Source organism: Petaurus breviceps, unplaced genomic scaffold, assembly GCF_028583685.1.
Source record: "Petaurus breviceps papuanus isolate PSGF00001 unplaced genomic scaffold, PetGlider_PUasm1.0 91041, whole genome shotgun sequence".
Classification (NCBI taxonomy): Eukaryota; Metazoa; Chordata; class Mammalia; order Diprotodontia; family Petauridae; genus Petaurus; species Petaurus breviceps.
Genome location: NW_027187400.1, coordinates 40426667 through 40453224, shown reverse-complemented (window position 1 = coordinate 40453224; position 26558 = coordinate 40426667). Strand labels below are relative to the sequence as shown.

The 26558-nt window shown below is 47.6% G+C and overlaps 3 protein-coding genes across 4 annotated transcripts in view; 1 reads left to right on the top strand and 2 right to left on the bottom strand.

Moving 5' to 3' along the window:
* Positions 1-4107: 4107 nt before the first annotated feature.
* On the bottom strand, positions 4108-10388 carry CLIP3 (CAP-Gly domain containing linker protein 3). The gene is made up of 14 exons (XM_069078576.1): positions 10237-10388; positions 9745-9962; positions 8837-8976; positions 8663-8756; positions 8355-8516; positions 8102-8220; positions 7730-7966; positions 7321-7456; positions 6997-7125; positions 6395-6532; positions 6155-6278; positions 5602-5663; positions 5337-5409; positions 4108-4705 (listed from the first exon to the last, which is right to left on the bottom strand). The coding sequence occupies exons 2-14, from the start codon at positions 9902-9904 to the stop codon at positions 4651-4653; spliced, it is 1629 nt and encodes a 542-aa protein (XP_068934677.1). The 5' UTR covers positions 9905-9962; positions 10237-10388; the 3' UTR covers positions 4108-4650.
* A 174-nt stretch (positions 10389-10562) lies between these two features.
* Positions 10563-12299, bottom strand: THAP8 (THAP domain containing 8). Of its 2 annotated transcripts, none has more exons than XM_069078615.1 (3): positions 12027-12299; positions 10851-11372; positions 10563-10754 (listed from the first exon to the last, which is right to left on the bottom strand). In XM_069078615.1, the coding sequence occupies exons 1-3, from the start codon at positions 12282-12284 to the stop codon at positions 10632-10634; spliced, it is 903 nt and encodes a 300-aa protein (XP_068934716.1). In that variant the 5' UTR covers positions 12285-12299; the 3' UTR covers positions 10563-10631. The 2 variants fall into 2 exon arrangements, with proteins under 2 accessions (XP_068934716.1, XP_068934717.1); XM_069078616.1 differs by having other exon boundaries at positions 10974-11372.
* A 9584-nt stretch (positions 12300-21883) lies between these two features.
* The window catches only part of WDR62 (WD repeat domain 62), a 41108-nt gene continuing 36433 nt past the window's right edge, over positions 21884-26558 (top strand). The window contains exons 1-2 of the mRNA XM_069078522.1: positions 21884-22102; positions 25467-25558. Coding sequence (XP_068934623.1) covers positions 21899-22102; positions 25467-25558 — 296 coding nt within the window. The 5' untranslated portion in view covers positions 21884-21898. The remainder of the gene's footprint in view (positions 22103-25466; positions 25559-26558) is intronic.

The window sequence follows — 26558 nt, the reverse complement described above, 5'->3', positions numbered from 1 at the left end:
AGCTAGCAGCGGCCCAGGCGTGAGGGGATGAGGGTCTGCACCAGAGTGGTAACTGAGTCAGAGGAGAGAAAGGGCAAGTCCTGGAGAGATGATGCAGAAGTGAAATCTACAAGATATATTGCAAAGTGAAGTCGACAGGCCTTGGGGCCACATTGGATATGGGGGAGGAGAGACAGTGAACTGTCCAGGACTATTTCTTTGTGGTGAACCTGGGGGATGAGAGGATGGTGCTGCCCTCCACAAGAAAAGAGAAGGTGGGGGGCAGGGAGATAATGAGTGAGCTTAAGATGTCTGTCTGCTGGACATTCAGGTCTAGATATCTGAAAGATAGTTGGAGGGAGATTGGAGGTCAGCAGAGAGACTGGGGCAGGAAAAGTAGAGTTCTGAGAGTCACCAGCGTAGAGATGGTCATTTAAATCTGTGGGAGCTGGTGAGATCCCCCAGTGAAACAGTATTGAGAGAAGAGAAGAGGACCCAGGACAGAACCGTGATGGGCGGGCGAGATAGAGATGAAGAAAGACCCAGCAAAGGAGCCAAGAAGGACTGGTCCGCCAGGATGATATATCAAGCTCAAGTATTTATTAAGCATTTACTTTGTTCTAGGCACTGTCTTAAGCACTAGGTATACAACATAAGGTATAAAAACAGTCCCTGCTTTAAAGAAATTTAGAATCTAATAGGTGAGAAAACAGGCAAACAACTCTGTACCAGCAAGACACATAGAAGGGAGAATTTGGAGATATCTGAGAGGGAAGGCACTTAGCATTAAAGGCTCTGAGAAAGTTTCTTTCAGAAGGTGGGATTTAGTTGATGGGAGCCTTGGAGGAAGCCAGGAGGCAGAGGGATAGAGGGTTAACATTCTAAGCATGGGGAACAGTGAGAAAGCACAAAATGAGGAAACAGTATTATGTTAGAGTTAAGAGATGAAGCATTATGTTGGAGGACAATAAGTAGACCAGTATTCATGTGTATTTCCTGTGGTGTCACAGTAGATAGAACACCAGACCTGCAGTCAGGAAGACCTGAATTCAAATCCAGCCTCAGATGTTCAGCAGCTGTGTGACCCTGGACAAATTACTCAATCTGTCTGCCTCAATTTCCTCATCTGTAAAATGGAAATAATAATGTATCTTTCTCCCAGGAAGGGCTGTCATAAGGATAAAATGAAGTAATACAGGTAAAGAGCTTAGCAAATTTTAAAATATAAAATAATATAAAGTGCTATTATAAAAATATAAATATACTGAGTACGTAAATATACAATGCTATTAAAATATAAAGTGCTATTATAAATAAATAAATATAGAAGTAAAATATAAATATAAAATGGTATTATAATAATATAAAAACATAAATATAGAAATAAAATATAAAATGGTATTATAAAAATATAAAGTAAAATATTAAATGCTACTATAAAAATTAAATAAATATATAAGTATAAGATTGTTATAAAAATATAAATATGAAATGTTATTATTAATATATTAAATAAATGGGAATATATAAATAAAATTGAAGTGTAAATGCTATAAAAATATAAAATAAATATACAATATTAAAAAGTGAAACAAATATAAATGCTATTATTAAATATATAAATGTAAAATGCTAATATAAAAATATAAAATAAATATAAAATGTAAAAAATGCTATTTTTATCATTGTTATGATTAATGAAACAATATTGTGTTTGGGTGCTAGTGGACTACAATTGGGTTTTTCTTTCTGTGATAATAATCTAGTTCCAGTACAATTTATTTGTTGCATGCTCAAAAATAGTTTGGTGTCTCTATTTCTAGCCTGGGGATTTGTCATCTGTTAATCTACGAAGGTTTGTGAGCATCTGGTATCTAATTCTGGCCACATGATAATTTCTTTCTAGGTATTCAGTAGATGTTAAATTTTTGTACCCTGTGGACATATATGGCATAATTTCTGCTGTTTCCTTGCAACAGTACACCCGGGCTCTTAAAAGATCAACTCTCTGTAATTTCAGGTGGTGAAAACCTGATCCTAAATACTATCCTATATCTCTCTGTTTCTGTAAAGAAACCCAGGGGATGCAGCCATTTGCTCTATGTGTGCATACAGCCCAGGGGGGGCCTTTTGATTCAATTCTTGTATCTTCACCCTTTGGGGCAGCTAGGTGGCGCTATAGTGCATAGAGTGCTGGGCTTGGAGTTAAGCAGACCTGAGTTCAAATCCAGCTCAGCCACTCACTAGCTGTGTGACCCTGGGCAAGTCACTTAACCCTCTCTGCCTCAGTTTCCTCATCTGTAAAATGAGCTGGAGAAGAAAATGGCAAACAGCTCCAGTATCTCTGCCAAGAAAACCCTAAATGAGGTCACAGAGGGTTAGACACAACTAAGCAACAAAAGTCATGGCCAGGAGACTATATTCAACAATTTGGCTCCTGCCCAGTTTGTTGTTGAGTTCTCCAAGGTGTTTGTGGTATGGAGAGGTATTACTAATTATTGTTATTATATATTATTAATACAATAATCATATAACAATATTACAATTATTTGTAATTCTGATAATTATGTAATATATTATATATATACATATAATATTATAGATATTCTATACCCCTTCTACCTGGAGGGATACAAGAGCATATATGAATCAACACATGGTGATATGAGGCATGACTAACACTTGGAGGGCTTTTGGAACAGGTGTGGTGGCTGGTGTGCTTTAAGAAATGGAGAGAAGGCGTCATAGGCACCGGGGACCGCTCACTGGGCTTGTGTCAATGCATGGGGCAGGAGGAGGGGCGTCAAGGCTGGGAAGCCGCTGATCGCCTAATCTGTCCAGAGCAGAGTCCGAGACAAGGCCTAAGGTGAAATCCACCTGGCAAGGAAAGGGAAGCCAGATTGTGAAAGGGCCAGGCTGAGGGGTTTGGATCTCATCCTAGAAGCAGCAGGAAGCAACGCGGTCAGGGCTGTGTTCTAGGATGATTAATTTGGCAGCTAAGCAGAGGCTGGATTGGGGAAAGGAAAAGACGGGAAGCGGGAAAACCAACCAGCAGGCTCCTGCAGCTGTCCATGGGAGAGGGGATGGAAGGGTGGGAGGTCTGAACTTGGATGGAGTTTGTGTGAGTGGAGAGAAGGGGTCAGAGCGGAGGGTTCCGGAGACGGAACTGATTGGCCCTGGCAGCTAATTACCAGGTGATGAGAAGGATAGGACATGGAGCCAGAAAGATCTAGATATTCAGACACTTACTAACTGTACAACCCAGGGCAATTCAGTTAACACCTCAGTGTTAACTCAGTCTACCTCATCTGTAAAATGGGCATCATAATAACACCTGCCTCTCAGAGTTGTTCTGAGGCTCAAATGAGATCAAATGTCTGTAAAAGGGATCTTAGAGAGGAAGGGGGGATGAGTTGTTCTGTATATGCTAAGCTTTGAGGTACCAACGGGACATCCAGTGGAGATGTCCCTAGGAGAATGGAGATGTGGGGCTGGGTCCCAGGGGAGAGATGGCCAGACAGACAGAATTGGGAGTCATCTGCACAGAGAACCTTATCAAAGATTGGGGGTAGGTGAAATCACCATCAGAGAAGGGCCAAGGGTGGAGCCCTGGGGAACTCTGCTATTCCAGGTGGGGGTGGATGCATGATGACCCAGCAAGAGGCTGAAAACGGTCCATAATGGACTGTTAGGACACACCAAGCCAAAGCTGCCTCTACCACGTCCAGCCCTTTCCCTCTCCCTGTTTGCCCTGGGATGGTTCCAAGCCAGGTGGTTGATGGGAAGGCGGTAAGGACAGGGCTGTTTACTTTCCTGTTCAGTTTCTTAGCCCTTCTCTGTCTTCACCATAGACTGGTGGGCCTAGGGCAGGAAGACCACAAGCTGGTCCCCAAGCAGGACTTCCTCAAGCATCCTTGAGGGGCCTATGAGTCTGTGTAGTAAACTGAAGGCTGGGCCTGGACTTGGGATGACCCAAGTTACTTACTAGCTACATGACCTTGGGCAAGTAACTCCCCCTCTCCGCCTCAGTTTTTCCCTTTGTAAAATGAAGGGGTTATACTTCACAGGCCCCTAACAGCTCTGAATTTGTGGTTCTTTAGCGACTCAAACAAAGTGACACAAAGCCCCTTGGCCATAGAAATGTCTTTATTGAAGCCAGGCAGGGTGAGGGAGATGTCATGCTGAGTTGGGGGAAGGAGGCATGCGGGTCAGTGAGTGACACCCCAGGCGGCTTTGGGGGCCCTAATGTGAGTGTGGGGCTTGGCCAGGATCTGAGGGGGTCCAGGGATGGGCCCAGGGGTTGTAGTGTCTTAAAAAATAGAGATTTCTCTAAGGGGGAGGGGCTAATTGTGATTATCAAGGCACTGGGGGGTTATAGGGAGTCACTGAGGGGGGTCACCAAGGGTCGTGGGAAGGGGACAATTTGGGGTCATTTCAGGCCGTCTGGGGCTGATCGGGGGTCAGTGTCTCTGAGGGGATATCGGATGACATGGTCAGTGGTAAGTAAGGGGTAGGTCTGACACTGATGCCCACATTAACTGGGGTCTGATCCGGAGGGGCTGGTATACTGGGGGGAGTTGGGGTTGGTATATCTGGAGGGAGCTGGGACTTGTATTTGAGGGGGGGGTCAGTATATTGGGGGTAGTTGGGTCCACCATCAGCTCCTGGTTCCTACGACTGCATTTCTGCCCGAAGCATCCAGGGAAACCAGCAACAGAAGAGTAACCTGGGGTGGGGGGGGGGGGAGGAATGGGACCAGCCATGGCCCACAGGAAGCCGGGGGTATCAGGCTTCCTGTCTCCATTCTTGGTGCATCCCCTCATTCCAGTCTCTTCCCCTCTCCTCCCTTTCCCCTCCCGTGATCCCATCCCAACTGAGGATCCCTGACCCTAAACTCTCCAACCGCCATCTTTGTTCATGCCCAGCCCCCCTCTAATCATGGCCATCCCCCTTCCCCAACTGTTTTCTAGGCCTAATATTTACTCATCTCGGGCCTCTCCTCATCCTCTCTGTCTGGCCCCAGTCTCTACCCATCCTAGGATTTTCCCTATTCCTGACATTGTTCTCTGGCCCCATCCCCTCTGGTTCTGGCCACTCTCCAGTCCTGAGCCATCTCCCCAATACCCCCCTCACACTCACCATGCCCCCAGTCTGACTCATACTCATGCTTTTGATTCCAAACTTGCCCTCTCTTCCTACCCGTCCTCCCACCATGGACTCAGCTCTGGCTTCCCCTCTCCCTCCATGTCCACTCCCACTGGTCCTGTCTCTTGCTTTCCCAAGCTTGGGCTCTAGAAAGTTAGACTGAATTAAGGCAAGCTGGATGGTAAGGATATAGCCCACTCCTGCCCCCATACCTGGAGATAGAGTTTTCTGATGTGATGTCCTTGGGAGTCCGGACAGTTGGGAATGTGCGTTTGGGCTGAGTCACTATGGGGAAAAGCAATCATGATCAGGATGGGGTAAGAAACCTAGGCTTCCGTGGCTAGGGACCCTCCCAGGACCTCCCCAGACCTTTCTGGGACCTCCTTAACCCTTCTCTCAGCCTCCCACCTCATGCATTCCCAGGGTCATGAAATCCCCAAAGTTCCCCTGTTATCCCTTCAGGGCCCCCACACCCACTGGTCACTTGGACTTTCTTGGCTGTGATGCTGTCCTTGGGGGGGTCAGTGGAGCCACCAATTCTGGAGAGACATCAAAGGGTACATGTCAGACAGGTTGCAGGGGAGATGCAAGCAGGGGTGATGTAAAGTGAAGAGTTTCTTAAGTCTTGGGTTTCAGTATCTCCTGAGTTTGAGGACAGTGGGACAGAGCGGGGTGGGGGTGGGGTATCCTTGTGTCTGAGCCTCTCTTGGCCTTTGGCTGGGGAGGCAGGTCTCTGGATTTGGAATCCCAAAGGCCTGCCCATCTCCTGGTGGTCTGGGGGAGTCTCTGAGTCAGTTTCCGTGTTCCAAAGTATCCTGGGTTTCTTTCCAAGGTTTTTGGAGAGGACCTCTAGCTAAATTTCAAGGTTTCCAGTGTCTGGAATGTGTCTCTGGATCTCCTGGGTTTGGGAGGTTACTGCACTGCATGGGGTCCTGGGTTTTTGTTCTTGTTTTTTTTCAGGAGGAATCTCTCAAGACTGGGGGTACTGTTTTTGATGGTGGTTGGTGTTGTTTGGGGTTCTAGGGCTTACCTCTGTATGCGGGACGCAGGTGCAAAGACCCCGTGGCGAGGGGGACACGTGAAGTATCTGACACCAAAGACAGAGCCATCGTGTTTCCCTGTCGGGTGGTCGAGCTCAATGCCAAACCAGTACCCTGGGAATACAGACAAGGCTGAATCATGGCCCTTGCTCAGCTGGATCTTGGAGCCTAAATGCCCCCTTTCTTCCCTCCCCATGACCTCTGCCAGGGTCCTAGGGCATCATCCTTACCAGGGGCAAAGTCTGTCTTCCCATAAAAGCGAATCACACCCTGCTTCTGTCCAGCCACCAGCACTTGGTCCCCAACTTCAGCCTTCAACCCCTCACGTTGGAGGCTGCCCAGGGAGGGGGATGGCGACTTTTTCTTTGCTGGAAGAGGGGGATGGGAAAAGGCAGGAGGTAGAGGCCAAGGGACTTCTTAAACCTAGGCAGTACTCCCATAAATGAAGGATAGTCTAAAACCCCAGAACCCTGAAATGTGGTACCCCTGCTAAACCTAAGGCCCCTTGGGCCCCTAATCCTACATCTACCCTTGAACACAGAATCAACTCAGTCTGGGATGCCCAAATTAGGAACCCCCAAAACTTAAAAGCCTTTGAACCAAAGAACCCCTGAAATCAGGACTCCCCCAAACATGGACACCCCACTCTCAACTACCTCCTTACTTCAGAACCTTGAAGTGAAAAAGGACACAGACACTTCTGTACTATAAATAACTTCTGACAGCCCTGTACTACACTAACCACTGAATCTCCTGTCCCCTAAGTAACCCTGATCTCTCCTCGGGCCCAGAGTAACCCTCAGTCTCAGAGAGGCCAGTGGCCCCTTCTGACCTTTGCGCTCCTTTCGGCCTTTGCCAGTGACACGGGAAAAGTCCATCCGAGGAGTTCGAGGGGTGGAGGTGACAGAGGAAGGAGGGGCATCAGCTGCTTTGGACACCTTGGAGACAGAGGCAAACAGCCCTGGAGGAATAGGGGGTGTCAGCAGGGGTTGGCACTCCAGTGACCCCCCAGACCCTCCACAAGGGTGGTCAGCTTTCAAGTTCAGGACAGAAAGTAACTCTGACTTGGTCTGGTAAAGGGTACCACCCTCTGGGGACAAGGAATACTGAGGCTAGGGAGGGGCAGAGTTTGGGACAGGGAGGTACCCACACTGACCCTGCTTAGGGGGACAGATGAAGTACCGCACGCCCCCAACGCTTCCATCATTCTTGCCCTCTGGCTCATCCAGCTCCACGCCTACCCACTGGCCACTGGCGAACTCCGTGGTCCCACAGAAACGCAGCGTCCCTGCCTGGGTGTGGAGAAACAAGGAAGAGATTCAGGGTCTGTGTACCAGCCAAAGTGTCCAGGGCCTGAGGCCAAGCTTGCTCCCCCCTATCCAGACCTCTCATCTTGTGCTGAGACTCTGAGCTCCAGCTGTCCTAGACCTCATATTGCAACTTCGGACATCTGCCTGACCCTCCATGGTCTCATTCCTGACCTCTGTCTTGATTTTGACCTAAGAATTTGGATTCTCCACCCACCAATTCATGACATAATCTTAGCCCCCAGGATGGCTCCTAACCTTCTGCCCGTCCAGCAGGACCCGGTCTCCAAGCCGAAGGCCGAGGGCACTGAGCATGAGATTGCCTGGGACGTTGTCATAGTTGGGTAATGTGACCTTGGGGAGGGCACAGGACAGGGGGACGGCTTCCTCCAGCAGTGTTCTCAGTTCCTTGGCCACAAGGGCAGCTTCGGCCTTGTCCAGGGACATGTCCATAGGGTCTGGGACAACCTCAGCTGGGACTTGTCCCTTGCGGTTCTGTGGGGGGACAGCCATGGTCAGGGGACCCAGGTACCAGGGACATACCAGGCTGCCCTCAGAGGACCCAGACTCCTGGAGATGTGGGATCATGGGGCACAAGGGGGATGGCAGGACTAAGGCTGGGTCACGTACCCGCAGAGCAGGGTTGGCACCATGCTCCAAGAGGCAGCGGGCGGCCCCGAGGCACAAGTTGGAGGCTGCAATGTGCAGGGCTGAGCCATGATTGAAGTCGCTGCATGTAGAGTTCACCACTATGAGGGGAGATGGAAAGGGGGCAGGAAGGGGCATAGTCAGGGTAGCCAGAGACTCCTCAGGCCCCAGACTCCTTCCCCTCCCTCAACAGTCTTGGGCATCCCCTCACAGGCTGGGGCCTTCCCCCACATACCTCGGGGCCGGGCCCCCTTTAGCAGCACTCGGATGAGATCAGGGACATCAAAATACGCCGCATAATGGAGAGCGTTCATGTTTGTCCAGCGGCTCCGCAGGGTCACGTCACCCCCCAGGGCCAACAGCTGCTGTGACAGGCGAACAGCGGCCACTGGGTCCCCTGTTGGGAGGTTGGCAGGGTGGGTACAGGCTGGTTGATGGGGACAAGAGCTTAGGGGGACCTGGCATTTGGGGATCTCAAGAGCATGGAATCTCAGGAGCTCAAGAATTTGACTCTGGCACTCCAGGGGACCCAGCTTCACTCACCAACACCATGAGCCCCGGCTTTGCAGGCATAGTGGAGCAGGGTCATGTCTGTGAGCCCATCTCGGTCATTCACATGACATCCACGGCGTAGGATCTGGGAACACGGGGTCACAGCATCAGGCGGGGGAGGGCCACCCCTGGGCCCCCAGCATCCTGCCTGCAGCCTCTACCCACCTCATTGCCAATGACGTCAATCTTGTGCTGAACCTGGGGTACCCACTGTCGGATGATGGCAAAGAGCTCAGGGATTGTTGTGCGTGGGTCCAGCAGGATCTCCTGACAGGCTGGGTCATTGGGGTCAAAGAAAGTGAAGGCTGGTGGGAGAGAAAGAGGTCAGCCCTTGGCCAAGACAAAACCACCCCCCCTCCTCTACCTGACAGATCCGGAGCCTGGATCCAGCCGAGTTCCTGCACCAGGATCCCTAGAGATCTGGCCTAGGATGGCCAGAAGGTTAGACTCATTCTTAGATACCTCAGTTAGACCCCCTGGATCATCCCAGAACAGAGCCTCCCAGACTGGAAGACCTCACCTGGCATCACACCCACCCCCAGCATCATGCTGCATACCTAGGCTTCAGCTCTCCCTCTCCACTCCCCACCCCCCATTGCCTTCTGTTCAGTCTCCAGTGTAAGGTCCACTGAAAGAGGGGCTCTTAAAATGTGTTTATGTCCTGGTCCCCTAGGGCTGACAGTCTGGTGAAGCCTAAGGGCCGAACCTCAGAACCAGGTATTTATATGCACAAAACAATTGAGAGTGAAATGCAATGACTGAAAAATACTTAAGAACAACCAGCAAGTCCATGGACCCCAACCCTAAATCCCCCTGCCCAGATCCACAGATTCCACAAACTCGGGGCTCCAGGCTAAATCCTTCGGGATTCCCCACTAGGTCCTCAGGGCTGATCTCTCAGATCCTGAGACAGAAACCTCGGCAGAATAGATCGGATCTTGGTCAAGTCACAAGACCGAATCTCTGAGAGCCAAGCCCTGGGGTAGCTCTGGAGCCCGGGGGTTCCCTAGGCCAGGGTCTGGCTGGGTGGACCCCTGGCTCAGCCACGCCTTGGAGAACCTGGGGATGTTTACCATAGTCCTTGGGTAGCGGGGCTGGGGCTGAGGGGTGCACCACGGGCTTTTGCCTGCGTTCCGGGATGGGGCTGGGAGCTTCTGGCAGGGGCTCCTCCTCCTCCTCCTCTTCCTCTTCCTCCTCCTCCGGGGGCAGCGCCGCGGCGTCCGTCTTCGTCATGGCCCCGGGGACGCTCGGGGAGGGGGCCTGGGGCACTCAGGGGTGCTGGGGTCACAGCCTGGGGGAGGGGACGGGGAAGGGGGTATCAGGGCTCATTGACCCCCCACCCAAGCCCGGGGCAGGTAGTGTCTCCGGCTCCCAGGGTCCTGGGGTCCCCTTCCCAAAACCAGGGGCCAGCCCCTCTCCCCCCTCCCCCCACCCCACATCTTCTCCCCTCCCCTCCCTCCTGGACCAAGGCGTCGGGCCCGTCTGGCCCTAGGAGATGCAAGCTCCGACCGCGGGCTCGGATGCCTGGGTACGGGTTGATCCTCGTCAGGGCCGGACCGCCTTACCCCGGGTGCAGAGATGGAGAAAGGCAGAGACAGATGCACAGAGAAGAGGATGGAGAGATGATGGAGATGGAGAGACCCGGAGACAGAGACGGGCCGGAGGGCGGGGCCCCGAGTGCGCATGCGCACCGCACAGGCGCCCCGGGGGGGGGGGGGAAGGGGGGGGGGGGGCGGGAAAGAAGGGGAACGGAGGCCCCCCCCCCCGCCCGCCCCAGACCAGCAGGAAAAGACACACACGGGGAGAGAAAGTGCAAGGAGCTATAAGGGGAGCTACAGAGAGAGGCGCAGGCCCCCAGGGGCGCTCCCCATCCTCATTCACAGACTCCAGGTTTTCTCAAGTTAGTTTATTGAGTCCAAAAGAGCCACCGAGGCACGGGGACCCCCTCCCCCCAGGGCGCTCAAGGGTCGTGGGCAGGTGTCAGCGTGTAGAGGACGGCGGCGGCGGGCTGCTCCCCGCAGACGATGGCCACGGCACCGGCCCCCGCGGGCTCGGGGCGGGCTGGACCCCCGGGCAGGCATGTCTGCGGGAAGAACAAACCAGGGAGGGGGGGTGAGCGGCGGCGCCCTACGCGCCCCCTCTCCCCGCACCTCCCGCGCCCCCCTCCCCGTGCGCTCACCGCGCCCAGCAGCCGCAGGCGCTCGTGGGACAGCAGGTGGTCCCGGCGGAGCTGCTGCACCAGCCCCTCGAGGGCGCCCAGGCGCGCGCGGTGCCGGCGCTGCCGCTGCTGTAGCCCCCGCACCTTGCGCTGCAGCGCGGCCACCACCCCGTCCAGCCCGGCCTCGGGCTCCAGGCGCGCACGGTGGTAGGCGTGTTCGTCCGGCGGGGCCGCCCCACACACCTCCCCGGCAGCCCCGTCGGGCTCCTCCGCCCCCGCCCGCTCAGCCTCGGCCGAGGCCCTCGAGGCCGCGTGGGACACTAGGGGCAGCGTGGACACGATGGGGGTGACGAGCGCCGACGACACCACGGTCACGGGGGGTAGGGGCCGCGCCTCGTGGTGCTGGGGGGGCCAGGCCTCCAGGTACGCCGTCCCCGGGAGCGCAGGGGCCCCCCAGGAGGCCACGGTCACGGTCGCCTTCAGGGCTGCTGCTGCTGCTGCTGCACGGGGATCCTGGGCGTCAGGGACGCGCCGTCTCGGCTTCTGAAAAACACCAAGGGCCTGCCCCGTCAAAGCCCAAAGCCGTGCCCCGGGCACGGCGCCAGAAGCCCTGGATGCCAGTGCTGGCCCCGCCTAGTGACCTGGAGGCAGTCACTGTGCATCCTGGGCCTCAGTTTCCCCATCTGTAAAGCGAGGGAGTTAGACTAGAAAACCTCCCGGGCCCGTCCCAGCTCCCGATGTAACCCTAGGGGCCCACTCACACTAGGGCATCTATAACGGGGGTGGGGTTGTGACCTCAGCAGGGCCTGGAGGCCCCCGGATCCGCTCTTGGGGGGAGGGGGAAGGCTGGATTCACCCCGGCTCGGCCACTTACTCCCGAGGTGACCTTGGACGAGTCACTTCTTCCTGGGCCTCAGTTTCCTCCACTGCACAGAGAGGAGGTGGGGGTGGGTGGCCTCTGGGGTTCCTTCCAGCTCTAGACCTGGAATCCCAGGACTCCTCTCCCTCCCTCCGCCCCTGGGACTTGGGGGGGAGGGGAAGAGAGGGTGAAGCCCCGCCCACATTGCCATGGGCCCCGCCCCCAGGGCCCCAATCTCTTTTCAGGAGGGGGCGGGGGCAAACGTCACCACGGCGTCTTGACGTCAGAGTCGTGGTGTCGGAGCGCCCCGCTCGCCCTTCCCTGACAGTGATGCTCACTTGTAGAAAAGCTGAGCCTGCGGTTATCGAGTAGGCCAGCAATATTGGGGTAGGGCGGAGCCAGAGAAGACGTGGGCATGGCCCCGACCTCCGTCCCGGCCCTGTCTGGCTCCCTCCTTCGGGGCTCCGGGATTCCCGGGTCGGGCTGGTTCTGCGAACCGCCCTCGTCACGTGATTCAACTTCAGTTCCGTCACATGCTGGGGAGGGCAAGGGAAGAGCCCCGGCGCTTGCGCAGTTGTAACTGGATACATGCACATGCGCAGACCTGCGATCCTCAAAGAAAAAGAAATGCTCCTGCGCCTGCGCAAAAGCAGAGGGTGGGGTGGATTTGCATTTTATCCCCTTTTTGTGTCTAGGGTTTGCTTGGCCTCCGGGAGCGGGGCTGGAGACCAAACACTGGAAAAAAAAACTGCGGCGTTCCTGTCCTCTGGGAGTTTATAGTCTAATATGAAAAAAAAAGCAGATTTCCTGAGTGCATTACCCACTAAATGGCCTTTCTCTTGTCAGAATCCAAAACTTTATTACTGTCCAAGTTCTTCGTAGCCAAAAGTTTATTAATGAAATGGAGGAGGCAAGGGGTGTCTTGGGGGGTGAGAGGGGGAACCCCCGGAAATTCAGACTGCATGGAAGCCTCATAAATGGACTAAACATGAAAAGGATAACTTGAACCGAAGCAGCCTAGTAGGGAGAACACAGGTCAAGGTCAAGAAGATCTGAGTTCAAATTCCCCTTCAGCCGGTTACTAGCAGTATGACCCTGAACAAGTCATTTAACCTCTGTTGACCTCAGTTTCCTTATCTATAAGACAGGGATAATAATAGCATCTCTTTCCTAGGGTTATTGTGAAGGTCTCAGATGACTTCTTTTTTATTATTATTAAATATATTTTAATTTATTTCATGATTTTCCAGTTACATTTTTTTTAAAGCAATCAGGGTTAAGTAACTTGCTTAAGATTACACGGCCAGTTATTTCTGGGTGCGGTGCTAAGTATCTGAGTCCAGATATGATCCCCAGGTCAGGTCCTCTTACTCGCTGTGCTACCTGGCTGCCCCTGACAAACCATTCCAGCATCTTTTTTTTTTTTTTTTGCCTTTTGGAGGGCAATTGGGGTTAAGTAACTTGCCCAAGGTTACACAGCTAGTATTTTTGTGGGGGTGTTAAGTGTCTGAGGCCAGAACCGAACTCGGGTTCTCCCGACTCTGGGGCCCGCACTTTACTCACTGCGCCACCTAGCCGCCACCTAGCCGCCCCCTCTCAGATGACTTCTGCAAAGCACTTTGAAGACCTTAAAGTTTCTAAATACTGTATATAAATATTATGTGCAAATATGTCGTGATTGTAAATAATATTGCAAAGCTGTATTAAATGTGGCATACATAAATGCTATTTATTGTTCTTTCCAGCTTCCTTCACATGTGCCCTTCCCCCTACTAGAATGTAAACTTGAGGTCAGGGCCTGTATTTCATCACACAATAGCTGGCATATATTAAGTGCTCAATAAATGCATCTATGTTCATCTGTCTGTATATAGAAAATTTGTTCTGTATTTTTAAATCTTTTTTTGTGCTTTTATTATTTTTTGTTTAGTATTTTATGTTTCCCTAGTTACATGTAAAAACAATTTTTAACATTAGTTTTTAAAACTTTGAATTCCAAATTCTCTCCCTCCCTGCCCCCCCCCCATTCAGAAGGCAAGCAATTTGATTTGGTTATACATGTGTAGTCATGCAAAACATTTCCATAATAGCCATATTGTGAAAGAAAACATAGACTGCCTCCCCCCCCCCCTCCAAAAAAAAACTCAAGAAAAATAAAGAAATTTTTAAAAGTGTGCTTCGGTCTGTATTCAGACACCATCAGTTCTTTCTTGGGATGGAGAGCATTTTTCATCCTAAGTCCTTCAGAATTTTCTTGGATCATTGTATTACTGAGAATAGCAAAGTCATTCACAGCTGAACATCTTACCGTATTGCTGTTACTTTGTACACAGTACATTTCAATGTGTAGAATTCTTAATTGAGAAGAACCCTGTAAGTGCAATGGGCTTTCATTAGTCCTTATCCCTTAACATCACAGAAATCTCGGAAGGAGGGAGGGAGGAAGAAAGGAAGGAAAGAAGGATTTATTAAGCTCTTACTATGTATGCACTAGGCACTGTTACAGTCCTGATCAATTCAACAAATGTTTAGTCACCACCCACTTTGTGTAAGTCACTACTTTCAAGAAATCATAGTGGTGATTTCCACCCAATGTCTTTATCGGTCCCTATGCCTGGAATGTACTCCTCACCTCAGCCTTAGTTTCTCAAATGTCCTTCCTTGAACCACCTCAACCGTCCCTTTTGCAGGAGGCCCTTCTGAGACCAGCTGGCTGCTAATTCCTTCCCCTCTGAGAATACCTCCCATAGAATCATCTATTTAGAATGGAAAAGGTCCTTGGAGACCATCGGGTTGTACACTCTAATTTTGCAAAGGATTCTGTGAGCCAGGAAGAAGCAGTGATTTGACCAGTCATAGTAAAAGTTGGAGCAATACTGGAAACCAGTTCACCCTGCCTTTCATAGACAGTATTCTGTCTACTCTACCATATTGACTCAGTCTATATCTCTTGTATAACCCTAGTTAATTTTCCAGTAGCAACATATGGCTGTGAGAATTTAACTGGAATGAAAAGTGAGCTTCACAGAATTGACACTTTCAAACTGTGGTGCTGGAGAAGGCATTTGAGAGTCCTTTGGACAGCAAGGAGATAAAAAGCAGTCAATACCTAAAGAAATTAATTCAAGCGATTCACTGAAAAGTAAAATACTGAAGCTGAAGCTGATGTGCTTTGGCCACATAATGAGAAGATGGGACTCATTGGAAAAGAGCCTGACATTGGGGAAGATTGAAGGCCAAAGGAGAAGGAGAAGGCAGAGGATGAGATGGGGAGATGGATACTACAAGCATGAGCTTGGATGGACTTAGAGAGAGAGTGGAGGAGAAGAGGGCCTGGTGCGCTGTCAGTGGGGTTACAAAGAGTCAGACGCTCCTCAACAATGACCAAAAGTTATTTATACATGTCTCCCGTTAGAACGTGATCTGTTTTTGTAGAATGTGAACTGTTTTTACCTTAGTTTGTATCCCCAATGCTTACTTAAGAATATAGTAGGCACTTAATAAATGGAAAGAATGCTGGACTTGGGATTAGGAGAGACAGGTTCAAAACATTCCTCAGATGATACTGGTGTAAGCAGTAGCATTTGAGCCTCAGCCTCCCCATTTGTAAAATGGGTATATATCAATTCCCATCTCTGAATTTTACTGGCTTTGTGACCTTGAGCAAGTCACTTGACCTTTCTCACTCTCAGTTTCATCATCTGGAAAATGGACACAATGATAGCATCTATCTCACAGAGTTGTTATGAGGATCAAATAAGATGATACATGTAAAATTCTTTGTGTATATGAATTTAAATTAAAATTTAAAATTAATTAAACTTAAAGTTAATTAAAATGTAAAACTTTAAAAGCACTGTGTGAATGTTAGCTATTCTTTTTATTATTTTCCCTTTTCTGATAACAATAGCACTTATTCCAGGAGGATTATATTAAGTTTAAATGAAATAATATAATTATGTGTAGCACTATGACCTTGGCAAACATTTGTTTTAATTTTCTCCTCTACAAGATAAGTTTGTTGTTATTTGTTGTTGTTTGGTAGTGTCTTACTCTTCATGATCCCATTTGGGGTTTTCTTGGCAAAGATACTGGAGGGGTTTGCCATTTCCTTCTCAAGCTCATTTTACAGATGAGGAAACTGAGGCAACCAGAGTTAAGTGACTTGGCCAGGGTCACACAACTAGTAAGTATCAGAGGCCACATTTAACTCAGGTCTTCTTGACTCTAGGTCCAGCATTCTATCCATTTCCATACCTAGGCACTCATAAAAAGAGGAGTATGGATTAAATGACCTCAGAAGGTCCCTTGTAGCCCTAAATATATGATCTTATGAATGCCCCTAAGAGGTTGGTAGGAGCAAATCTTAATTTCTACAATTTACAGATGAGCAAAGTAAGATTTATGGAGGTGAGGAGACTAGGCCAGGTCTAGTACCTCTATCAAATCTAAACTTCCCCAGTAGTAATCCAGTAACTATTGTTCTGTTCCTCATCCAGTGTCTATGAGATGAAACCAAGTTCCCTTTGGGATTTTTGGCCTGGCCTATCATTGTTTTCCAAGGCTTTACCTTCTCTTTCAGGCCTCCCTGTATTAGAGAAGTTTCTGTATAAGACCAGTAAAACCCAGTAGGAAGAGCTAAAGAGAGAAACTATTTAAAATTCCTACAGAATCTAGAAAATACCTGGAATTCTGTGTTCCAAGAAACATACATAAACTATAGAAATACAGCTACAAAGGTTTACAGAAAAAAAAGGCAGATGTAATTAATTTGAAAAAAATGTTCATTGCTCCTGGGTAGGACAAGCCATGTTCTACCCCCAAATGACAAGAAATCTAAATTACTAAAAGCAAAGATAGGTGAATCAGTGGACAGAGCTCTGGGCCTAGCGTCAAGGAGTGTTGACTTAAAATCTGGCCTTAGACACATTCTAGCTATTTGGTACTTCCCTTCAGTTTGACTTGGTTTCCCACGTGTAAAATGGGGATCACAATAAGAACACCTCCTTCTCAAGGTTATTGTGAGGCCCCAGGGAAATAGTATTTGGGATGCCTGGCACATAGTAGATTCTATAATAATGTTAGCTATTATCATCTGGAAGAGCAAAAAGGTCAAGAATATCAAGGTATTAAGGGAAACAATGGAAAAAATGGGAAGGAAGGAAGTCTAGTAGTAAGAGATCTCAAACTATACTACAAAGCTGTAATCGTCGAAACAGCTTGGTACTGGGCAAGAAATAGAGAGAAGTTGATCATTGAAACAGATTAGATACAATACATAGAAACAAATGAGCACAATAACCTAGTCTTTGATAAACCCAAAGATCCCAACCATTGGGGCAATAACTTGCCATATGACAAAAAACTATTGGGAAAATTGGAGAGTAGTCTGGCAGAAAGGAGGCATAGATGGAAGAAATTACCTGTCAGGTCTCCTGATAGGGGAAGAGTCCATGGCTAAACAAGAAATAGGGAGGTTCATGGGAGGTAAAATGAAGAATTTTGATTACATCCAATGAAAAACATTTTGCACAAATGCAGCTAAGTTGAGGGGGAGCAGGAAATTTGGGGGAAACCTTTGTAGCAAATTTCTCTCATAATGATCTCATTTCTAAGATATTTAGGGAACTGAGTTAAATATATAAGAAAAATATCCATTTCCCAGTTGATAAATAGTCAATGGAAATGAATAGGCAGTTTTCAGAGGAAGAAATCAAAGCTATCACTAACCATATTAAAAAATGCTCTAAATAATAATTAGAGAAATACAAATTAAAACAACTGTGAGGTACTGCTTCATATCTATCAATTTGGCTAAGATGACAAAAATGGAAAATGACAAATGCTGGAGGGATTGTGGGGAAAAAAGGTATACTAAGTTACAGTTGGTCTAGCTGGTCTAGCTGGTTCAACCATTCTGACGAACAATATGGAGCTATGACCCCAAAGCTATGAAATTGTGCATATCTTTTGACCAAGCATTGATATCTTCTAGGTCTATATCCCAAAGATATCAAAGAAAGAGGAAAAGGACCCATATATACAAAAATATTTATTGCCTCTCTTTTGAGAGAAAAGAATTTGAAACTGAAGGGATTCCCATCAATTGGGGATTGACTGAACAAGTTATGGTACATAAATGTAATAGAACACAATGTTCTGTAAAAAAATGAGGAATGGGATTGTTTCAGAGAAACCTCAGAAGTCTTGTTTGAACTGCTACAAAATGAAGTGAGCATAACCAAGGGAACAATTTATACAGTAATAACAATATTCTAAAAATCAACTTTGAAAGACTTAGTAACTTTGATGAAATACAATAACCAACCACAGCTCCAACATGATGAAACATGTTATCTATCTCATGACAGGGGACTAATAGACTTAGAATTGCAGATTATAACACATCTCTCTCTCTCTCTCTTTCGGCTAATGGAGAAATTTGTTTTGCTTGATTATACATATTTGTAACGGTTTTTATTTTCTTGCCTTCTATGAGTGGGGGAAGGTGAGGGGAGAGGAAGAGAATTCAAAACAGAAAATTACATTAAATTTTTAAAAATAAATTCATATGGTTTGGAGAGGGACGGTCAAAAATCTTCAGACAGGGGCAATGAATAGGGCACCGGCCCTGGAGTCAGGAGGACCTGGGTTTGGGTTGGACTTCAGACCCTTAACACTTCCTAGCCATGTGACTTTGGGCAAGTCACTTAGCCTTAATTGCCCTGCCTTCCCTGCTCCAAAAAGCAAAAAAAACAAAAAACAAAACAAAACTTAAGAGAAATAATGAAAAAAAAAATAGGAGCAAAGAAGGCCTAGCAGTACCACATTTCAAACTATACTACAAAGCCGTAATTCTCCAAACAATTTAGTATTGGTTAAATAAAATAGTTCTATTAGTGGGATAGATTAATCAATCTAATACTCTAGTTTTCAATAAACACAAAGACCCCAGCTACTGGAATAATGACCCCCAATATTTGACAAAAACTATAGGAATAATTAGACAGCAGTATGGAAGAAATAAGACCGACACCTTACACTTTACACAAAGATCAGCTCCAAATGGGAACAAGACCTAGAGATAAATTACCCATCAAATCTATGGATAGAAAAAAAAGTTCATGACCAAACAAGGGGTGGAGAGGATCAAAGGAGATAAAATGGGTCATTTCGATAACATAATATTTAAAAGTTTTTGCATAAACAAATCCAATGAAGTTAAAATTAAAAGGGAAACATCTGGGGAAAATCTTGGTGGCAAGTTTCTCTGATAAAGAGAAAGGAGAGTGAATAAGAATGTATTAAGCACTTACTATGAGCCAGACATTCTTCTAAGCACTTTACACATATTATCTCATAATTTTAATTACATTAAATTTAAAAGTTTTGCACAAACAAAACCGATGCAATTAAGATTAGAAGGGAAGGATAAAGCTGGGAAACAATTTTTACAGGCAGCATCTTTGATAAAGGCCTCATTTTTAAAATATGTAGAGCACTGAGTCAAATTTATAAGAATACAAGTCATTCCCCAATTGATAAATGGTCAAAGGGTATGAACAGCAATATTTTCAGAGGAAGAAATTAAATCTATAATCATATGAAAAAATGCTTTAAATCTCTATTGATTAGTGAAATGCAAATTCAAACAACTCTGAGGTACCACCTCACACCTTTCAGATTGGCTAATATTACAGAAAAGGAAAATGATAAACTTAGAGAAAATGTGGGAAAATTAGAATGCTAATACATTGTTGGTGGAGTTGTGAACTGATCCAACCATTCTGGAGAGCAATTTGGAACTATATCCAAAGGGCTATAAAATTATGCATACCCTTTGATCCAGCAATATCACTGCTAGGTCTGTATCCCAAAGAGATCATAAAAAAGAGGAAAGGACCCACATGTACAAAAATATTTATAGCAGCTCTTTTTGTGGTGGCAAAAATTGGAAACTGAGAGAATGCTCATCAATTGGGGAATGACCGAACAAGTTGTGGTATATTAATTTAATGGAATACTATTATGCTATAAGAAATGATGAGCAGGAGGACTTCAGAAAAACCCAGAAAGACTGACATGAACTGATGCTAAGTGAAGTGAGCAGACGCAGGAGAATATTGTACACAGCAAAAGCAACATTGTGCCACGACTAACTTTGATAGACTTAGCTCTTCTCAGTAATACAATGATCTCAGACAATTCCAAAAGACCCATGATGGAAAATGCTAACCACAACCAGAGAAAGAACTGTGGAGTCTGAATACAGATCAAAGCATATTATTTTAATTTTTATTCTTTCTTGTGGTTTTTCTCTTTTCTTCTCATTTTTCTTTTACAACATGAGTAATGTGGAAATATGTCTAGCGCAATTGTACATATACAAACTATATCAGATTGCTTGTCTTGGAAGTGGGAGGGGAGGAAGGGAGAAAATTATGGAACTCAAAATTTTACAAAAATGAATGTTGAAAACTATCTTTATATGTAATTGGAAAAAATAATATTAACAGAAAAAACAAATATTACTTATTTGATAAAGGTTTTTTTCCAAGATATATAAGGAATTGATTCAAATTTATAAGAAAAAGGGCCATGCCTGAAATTGACAAATAGTGTAAGGATATGAAGTCAGTTCTGGACAGAATAAACCTAGGCTTTCATTAGCCATGTTGGAGATAAAAATGTTCCAAATGACTACTAATAATTAGAAAAATTCAAATTAAAGCAATTCTGAGATTCAGCCTTACACTCATCAATATGGAAAAGAGGATTAAAAAAAGAAAATGATAAATGTTGGAAGGGCTGTGGGAAAACAGGCACATTAATACACTTTTGGTGAACCTGTAAATAGGTACAACCTAGCTATATCACTAGGTCTATACCAAGAGATCAAAGAAATAAGGAAAGGTCTTATATGCACAAAAATATTTATACCAGCTCTTTCTTTGTAGTGGCAAAAAAAAAAAAACCTGAGAAACTAAAAACACCAATCAATTGAGGAATAGCCAAATAATTTGGGGTGTAGTAATGTGATGTGATGCTATTTTGATACAAGACATGAGGAAAGAGATTATTTCAAAAGTACACAGAAAGACTTAAATGAACTGATACAGTGAGTGGGAGTAGAACAGTTTATACTATAACATCAACATTGTAAAAATGAACATTTCTGGAGACTTTTATAAACTGATGAAGGATGACATGAATAGAACCAAGGGAAGAATTTACCTGATAACACTAAAAATTAACAACTTTGAAAACAGTTAAGAACTGCCTCTTTTTGTATCCCAGTGCTCTTAGAAGAATGCCTGGCACATTAGTGCTTAATAAATGTTTTTTGATTGATTGAATTTCGATGAATATAATGACCATCCATGATTTCAGAGGATGGATGATGAAACATATTATCCATTACAGAGTTGACGAATTTAGGGTGCAGAGAGAGACATATCTCTATCTATCCATGCATCCATCCTTCCATCCACCCATCCATCCACCCACCCAGCCATCCATCCATCCATCCATCTATCCTTCCTTCCATCCATCCATCCATCCATCCATCCATCCATCCATCTATCCTTCCTTCCATCCATCCTTCCTTCCATCCATCCATCCTAGATATTTCTACAAAACCTTTGAGGGAATGTTTTCCTTGGCTGTTTCTCTTTTCTATTTCCAATTAGCTGAGAGTGGGAGAGGAAACATTTCTCTTCACTTTAAACAGCAAAAGGACAGGTGTGTGGGGATGTGGGTCCTACAGATGCAGTATGGTCACTATGTTATTAGTTTCACTTGTTTTATTTTGTTACCAGAGACTCCTCAAGGAGTTGCGGGTAATTTGTAAATGTTTGCAACACAAAAACACACCCATAAATTTTTAATTAAAAAAAGTTTCCTACGTCAGACCATAGAGAAGGAGGGGCTGAAAACCCTAACCTTGTTAATTGGGCAAGCGCCTCTCCCCCCTGCGCCACCACCCCGCCAGTGACGCGCGTCCACCCAGGCCCGCCCCTGGCCGCTGATTGGCCAGTCGCGGGACCGGCCGCTCGGCCATTGGTCCGGCTTGGAGCGGGCCCTAGCCAATCGTCCGGGTGCGCCGGCTTTTCCCGCGGCGGTTTGGAGCGAGCGGCCGTTGCGACGGCTAACGGTCTCTCCGCTCGTTCCGACTGACGCCGGGACCGTCGGGAAGGCGCCGGGGGCCGGGATGGCGGCCTCGGAGCTCGGCGTCGGCGGCTACGGGCGGAGCGAGGCGGGGCCCCGCGGGGAGAGGGAGAAGCACCCGCCGCTGGCGGCCGGGGGCCCGGTCCCAGTCCGCAGGGGCCTGGTCTCCCCACCGCCGCCCCCGCCGCTCTGCCTGAGGCGCAGAGTGAGGCTTCTGCCGGGGCCCGAGGAAACCGTGCAGAGCCGGGTGAGGAGAGCGCCGCCCCGCCCCTTCCGTCAGGCCCCGCCCCCTCCCCTCCGCGGCCGCCCCGCCCCCGCCAACCTCACCCGCTCCCACACCCCACCCTCAAGCCTTGCTGACCCTTCAGGGTCCGCCCTTCCTCCCGCCCCCTGCTAGCTTCGCCCCGCCCCCGCTCTCCTGGATTGGGACCCCCAGCCGTTTGGTGGGAGCCTGGGCTCTGCTCCCCGGGCCTCGGGTTCCTCCTGTGTACCATGAGGGTCTTTGGGGTGACCTCAGTCTCGGGCCCTCCCTCCCCGGCTCCGGGCCGCCGGACGGGAGGGGGCGGCGGGGCGTGGGTAGAAGTTAAAATCCGACTTTTAGCCGCGTGACCCTGTGTGTGCTAGAGCCTGTAAATAATGTGTTTAAATAATCAGAAAGTTTTTTGAAAGTTCACAGATTTCTTTCCCTGTCCCCGCCCCCCAAAAAACCCTCCTGTTCTGTTCCAAGCCCCTCACTTTACAGGGGCGGAGATGAAGGTGCAGCTCTCCTGGTCCCGTGGGTTTCTTACTTTTGATGTTACTGCTAAGTTATTTCACTCTCTGACCCCATTTGGGGTTTTCCTGGCCAAGAGACTGGAGCAGTCTGCCATTTCCTTTTCCAGCTCATTTTACAGATGAGGAAACTGAGGCAGACAGGATTCCATGATTTGCCCAATGTCACACCGCTAGCAAGTAGCTGAGGCCAGGTTTGAACTCACAAAGAAGAGTCTTCTGACTCCAGATCGGGCGCTCTATCCACAGCTCCACCTAGCTGCTTCCTGCTTATGTTTTCCAGTCCTCACCCCGACAGACCTAGACCCTGCTGGCATTCTTGAGTCTTTACAGCTAGAGGGACTGGTGTGAGCAGCCATGGGCTGAGGGGAGAGGAGCCTTGGAGGCTTGAAGGAGGTAGCTTAAGAACATGCAGAAAAGTCCCTGAGAGTACTTCTTTTTATTATTTGGGTTCAGATCTTGCCCTGGAAATCCAGCTTCTCAAATCAGAGAGAACTGGAGATGGAACTCAGCCTGTGGCACATTGTTAGGCCTTTGTTAGGAACAAGATGTTTCACTAGATGGCTTGTACCAATCCAAGCTGGTGTAGATGAATTCTTAGATAAAGCTGATTAAGGGAATTACTAAGAGCCGTTGGAACAGGTACCTGGCATGGAAGATAGCCTAATAACATTGTGGAGGATGCCCATCTTACTGTCTTCTGGATGCCAGGAGAGCTGGGGGTATCCAGGTCATCCTAGGACTAGGTAGCCCAGCATTCTCTCTGAGGGATGGCAGCATTGTACAGTATGGAAGCAACTTGTCTCCTGGGAAACTGACCTCCAAAAGTTAAGGGTCAGCCCTGAACAGGGCTAGCTTTCTTTCCAATCATCATAATCCTATTGGCATGGGAGCACTAAACCTTCTTAATTTGGGTGGCTGAGACACCAGTCCCTTCGCCTCTGTCTCTGACACATTGTCTTGTATGTGGTTGGTGTTGAGAGTTAGCTGTTGATTTCTTCTGGAGAGTGATGAAGGTCTGTGTTCTTCTGGCTGGGTCATTAAAGACCAGGCATCATCCTGGCTGTGCCTCACTTTACCTTCTCTGAAGTGTTACCTTTCTGAATTTTGTCCAGGCTTGAACCAAGGCTCCCCTTCTGGCCACATGGACAAAATGAAGAGATATGGCGTAGGTGATGGGGCTGTGGCTGAATTCTGTGCAAGTTAAATGACTGGGCCCTAAAAGGCCTTGGTCATTAATGGTTTGTTGTCAGCTTGAGGGTGGTTTCTAATGGAGTATCGCAGGAATCCAGCCTTGGCTTCTGGCTTTTTAATGTCATTATTAGTGCTTTGGACAGAAGCCACGATAGTGTGCTTGCTGAATTACAGATGGTCAATCTGGCAGGAGCAGCTAATGCTTTGGGTGTGCAGGGGCAGAGTCTGAAGGAAGGGCCATTGCTGATGAGGTGACATTGAGTAGTCAGCCTCTCTAAAGAATTAGATCACAGAGGGTCACCCTAAGGGCAACAGAGGGGTGCATGGTGGGATAGAGCAGTCCAGAACCCCAGACAAATGCAGTGTTTCAAAGGAGGTAGTGAGAGTGAGGGGTAATTAGGTAATTAGAGGTCCCATGATGGGCAATGTCGAGATCTAGAGGAAGGGCTTCCCAGGAGAGGAGCCAGTTATGGGAGGCCACAGAGAAGAGTCACCCAAGATGGCCAGGCCTGTTTGGGTTGAGTGCTATATCACTGGAGGGGAAGTCATATCACTGAGATTCTGACCCTAGTAAAAGTGATATCTCTAAGTATAAAGTGGAGAAGGGAAGGAGAGGCAGTAGGGATTAGTGAAAAAGGCTGGCAGTTTTAGTGGAAAACTCCGAAATGAGTCCACAGGGAGACATGGTAGCCCCACCAGGTGAGGTTGTAATCCTGCAGGGATAAGAGAGGGGTAGGGTCCTGACCTCAGCTGGCAGGCCACAGTTCGAGGACTGTGTTCAGTTCTAGGCCCCACATTAAAGGGAGAGTATTTGGGGATAGGATTTGTAACTTTGGGGTGGGACCAGAGGAGGCTGACTAGGATCTTGAGAGGCTTAGAGACCATGCCTTATGAGGACTGGCTGAAGACTATTTAGTTTAAAGAAGAAAAGGCAAAGGGGTGAGGATTCAGGGGAAGACATGAGCAGTATCTCCAACATCTTTGTCATGTGGAAGAAGGACTAGATTTGTCACCCTTGTTCCCTTACAGGAGAACTAGAGGATAATAAGCAGAACTTGGAGAAGTGAGTCCAGTTCAATTCAAGGAAACCATCCCTAACAAGTAGAGAGCTGCTTAAATGTGAAGTGGCCAGCCTCAGGGTGGGGGCTTGCCCTGGACTAGAGGCTTTTAAGCTGTCTGGATGATCGCTTGTTAGAAAAATCACTAAGAAGGTTTTTGCTTAGGTGTATGCAGGATTAGGATTGATGACCTGTGAGCTTCTACCTGCTCTGAGGTCCTATGAATTTTATCCAGCGTTCTGGAGGGAGTAGCTGGCTCTGCTCCCTGGTTCGGGGCTTATTGTTTTTCCCTTGTGCATAATACCCATCCCAGTTAACCAGTCTGTGTAGGATAAACCTACCCTAAACTTACCTCCTAGGTGCTCGGGCCCTCCTCACTCCACTCTTTGTAGTTCAGGAGTGATTTGGGAATCCTGTTTCCTATATTCATCCCCAACCTCAGGCCACGTGCCTGTGGCTTCTGAGGTTTCACTGGTTCCTGGGAGCAAGTAGGCATGAGTGGCCTCTGCTGACTTCATTGGACTCTGGGGGAAATCCATGGTTTATGTTTTGCTAGGAGGTCTCTGATTTTCTTCTCCTTGGGAGCAGGTAACACTGGAGAAAGTACTGGGCATTACAGCCCAGAACAACAGCGGCTTAACGTGTGATCCGAACACAGGCCACATTGCCTACCTGGCTGGGTGAGTAAGATGGCTGGCACTTTGCTGAGCCAGGTGGTAGTGTGTGGGTAACTTGCAGTGAAGTTTCCCCATTCCAAACGTCCTGTATACATTCTTATTACTTCCATATATTTTGTAACTAAGTTCAGTGTCATTTCCCCATATATATGTCGGTCACTGTGTATTTCAAGGTAATGTAAGAGCTATTGAGTATTAATACAATTGATTGGTTTAACTATTGAGACCAAATTAGAGGTGTTTCTAGTTTGGGGAAAGGAATGGTAGTGTGAGAGGTAGCAAAGGGTTAAGTTTCTATAGAACTGCAAGAATTACTGAACCAAGACTCCTGATAAAAAGTACCAGACAGTAGCCTTGAGAAGAAGTTTGAGTTCCCAGTTCCCAGAGAACTCCTAGATAATACTAAAAATGAAATAATGTAGATAAAAGGAGTTGGAAACAGCAGGTGGATTTGACCAATCAGAAAGCAGACAGCGGCCTTTGGACACTCAGGCCCAGATAAGGACACATCTAGGTTGGACTGAAGGGGGTTAGTATTCTGAGGTTGTTACTGTGCTTGCCTAATGGACCTCATGTATTATGTATGTTATCTAACAAAATTAGAGCCTCATTAGTAATAATTAGGTTAATGTTTGGGAGGGGGCGGGTAACCCTTACTTATTTAACCCAGCTTCTGCTCCTGTAAGACGGCCTCTTCTCTCTTGGTACTGTCCCAGAGACTGGACTTCCCGCTTCTCATGAGATTCTAATAAAACTTTCTACCTTCACTTTGAGAGGTCTCTGAGTTCAATTTGGGTTAGGGTCTCCGTATCCCACACAGTAGGATACCTGGGAGCGTGCTTTGGCAAGCTTTGTGGACTCCAGGTCCCTTCTTAATGTTCAAAGGAGATCCCGCAACCTAGAACTTACCTTCTTCTCTGAGCTTGAGAAGGACTGGATTTCAGTGAGAAAAGCTCTCAGTCTCTCCATATCTACTTGTAGAGGCCGGGGGGAAATGAGCCCA

What these genes read in the sequence shown, in the direction of transcription:
- CLIP3 (XM_069078576.1), bottom strand. Translation starts at nt 9,904, where the DNA reads ATGACGAAGACGGACGCCGCGGCGCTGCCCCCGGAGGAGGAGGAAGAG. An exon ending in CCCGCTACCCAAGGACTATG is followed by an intron (nt 8,977 to 9,744) that starts GTAAACATCCCC and finishes CTCTCCCACCAG; the next exon opens with CCTTCACTTTCTTTGACCCC. An exon ending in AAAGGGGGCCCGGCCCCGAG is followed by an intron (nt 8,221 to 8,354) that starts GTATGTGGGGGA and finishes CTCCCCTCATAG; the next exon opens with TGGTGAACTCTACATGCAGC.
- THAP8 (XM_069078615.1), bottom strand. Translation starts at nt 12,284, where the DNA reads ATGTGCATGTATCCAGTTACAACTGCGCAAGCGCCGGGGCTCTTCCCT. An exon ending in CAGGCTCAGCTTTTCTACAA is followed by an intron (nt 11,373 to 12,026) that starts GTGAGCATCACT and finishes GGTGTTTTTCAG; the next exon opens with AAGCCGAGACGGCGCGTCCC. An exon ending in GCCTGCGGCTGCTGGGCGCG is followed by an intron (nt 10,755 to 10,850) that starts GTGAGCGCACGG and finishes TTCTTCCCGCAG; the next exon opens with ACATGCCTGCCCGGGGGTCC.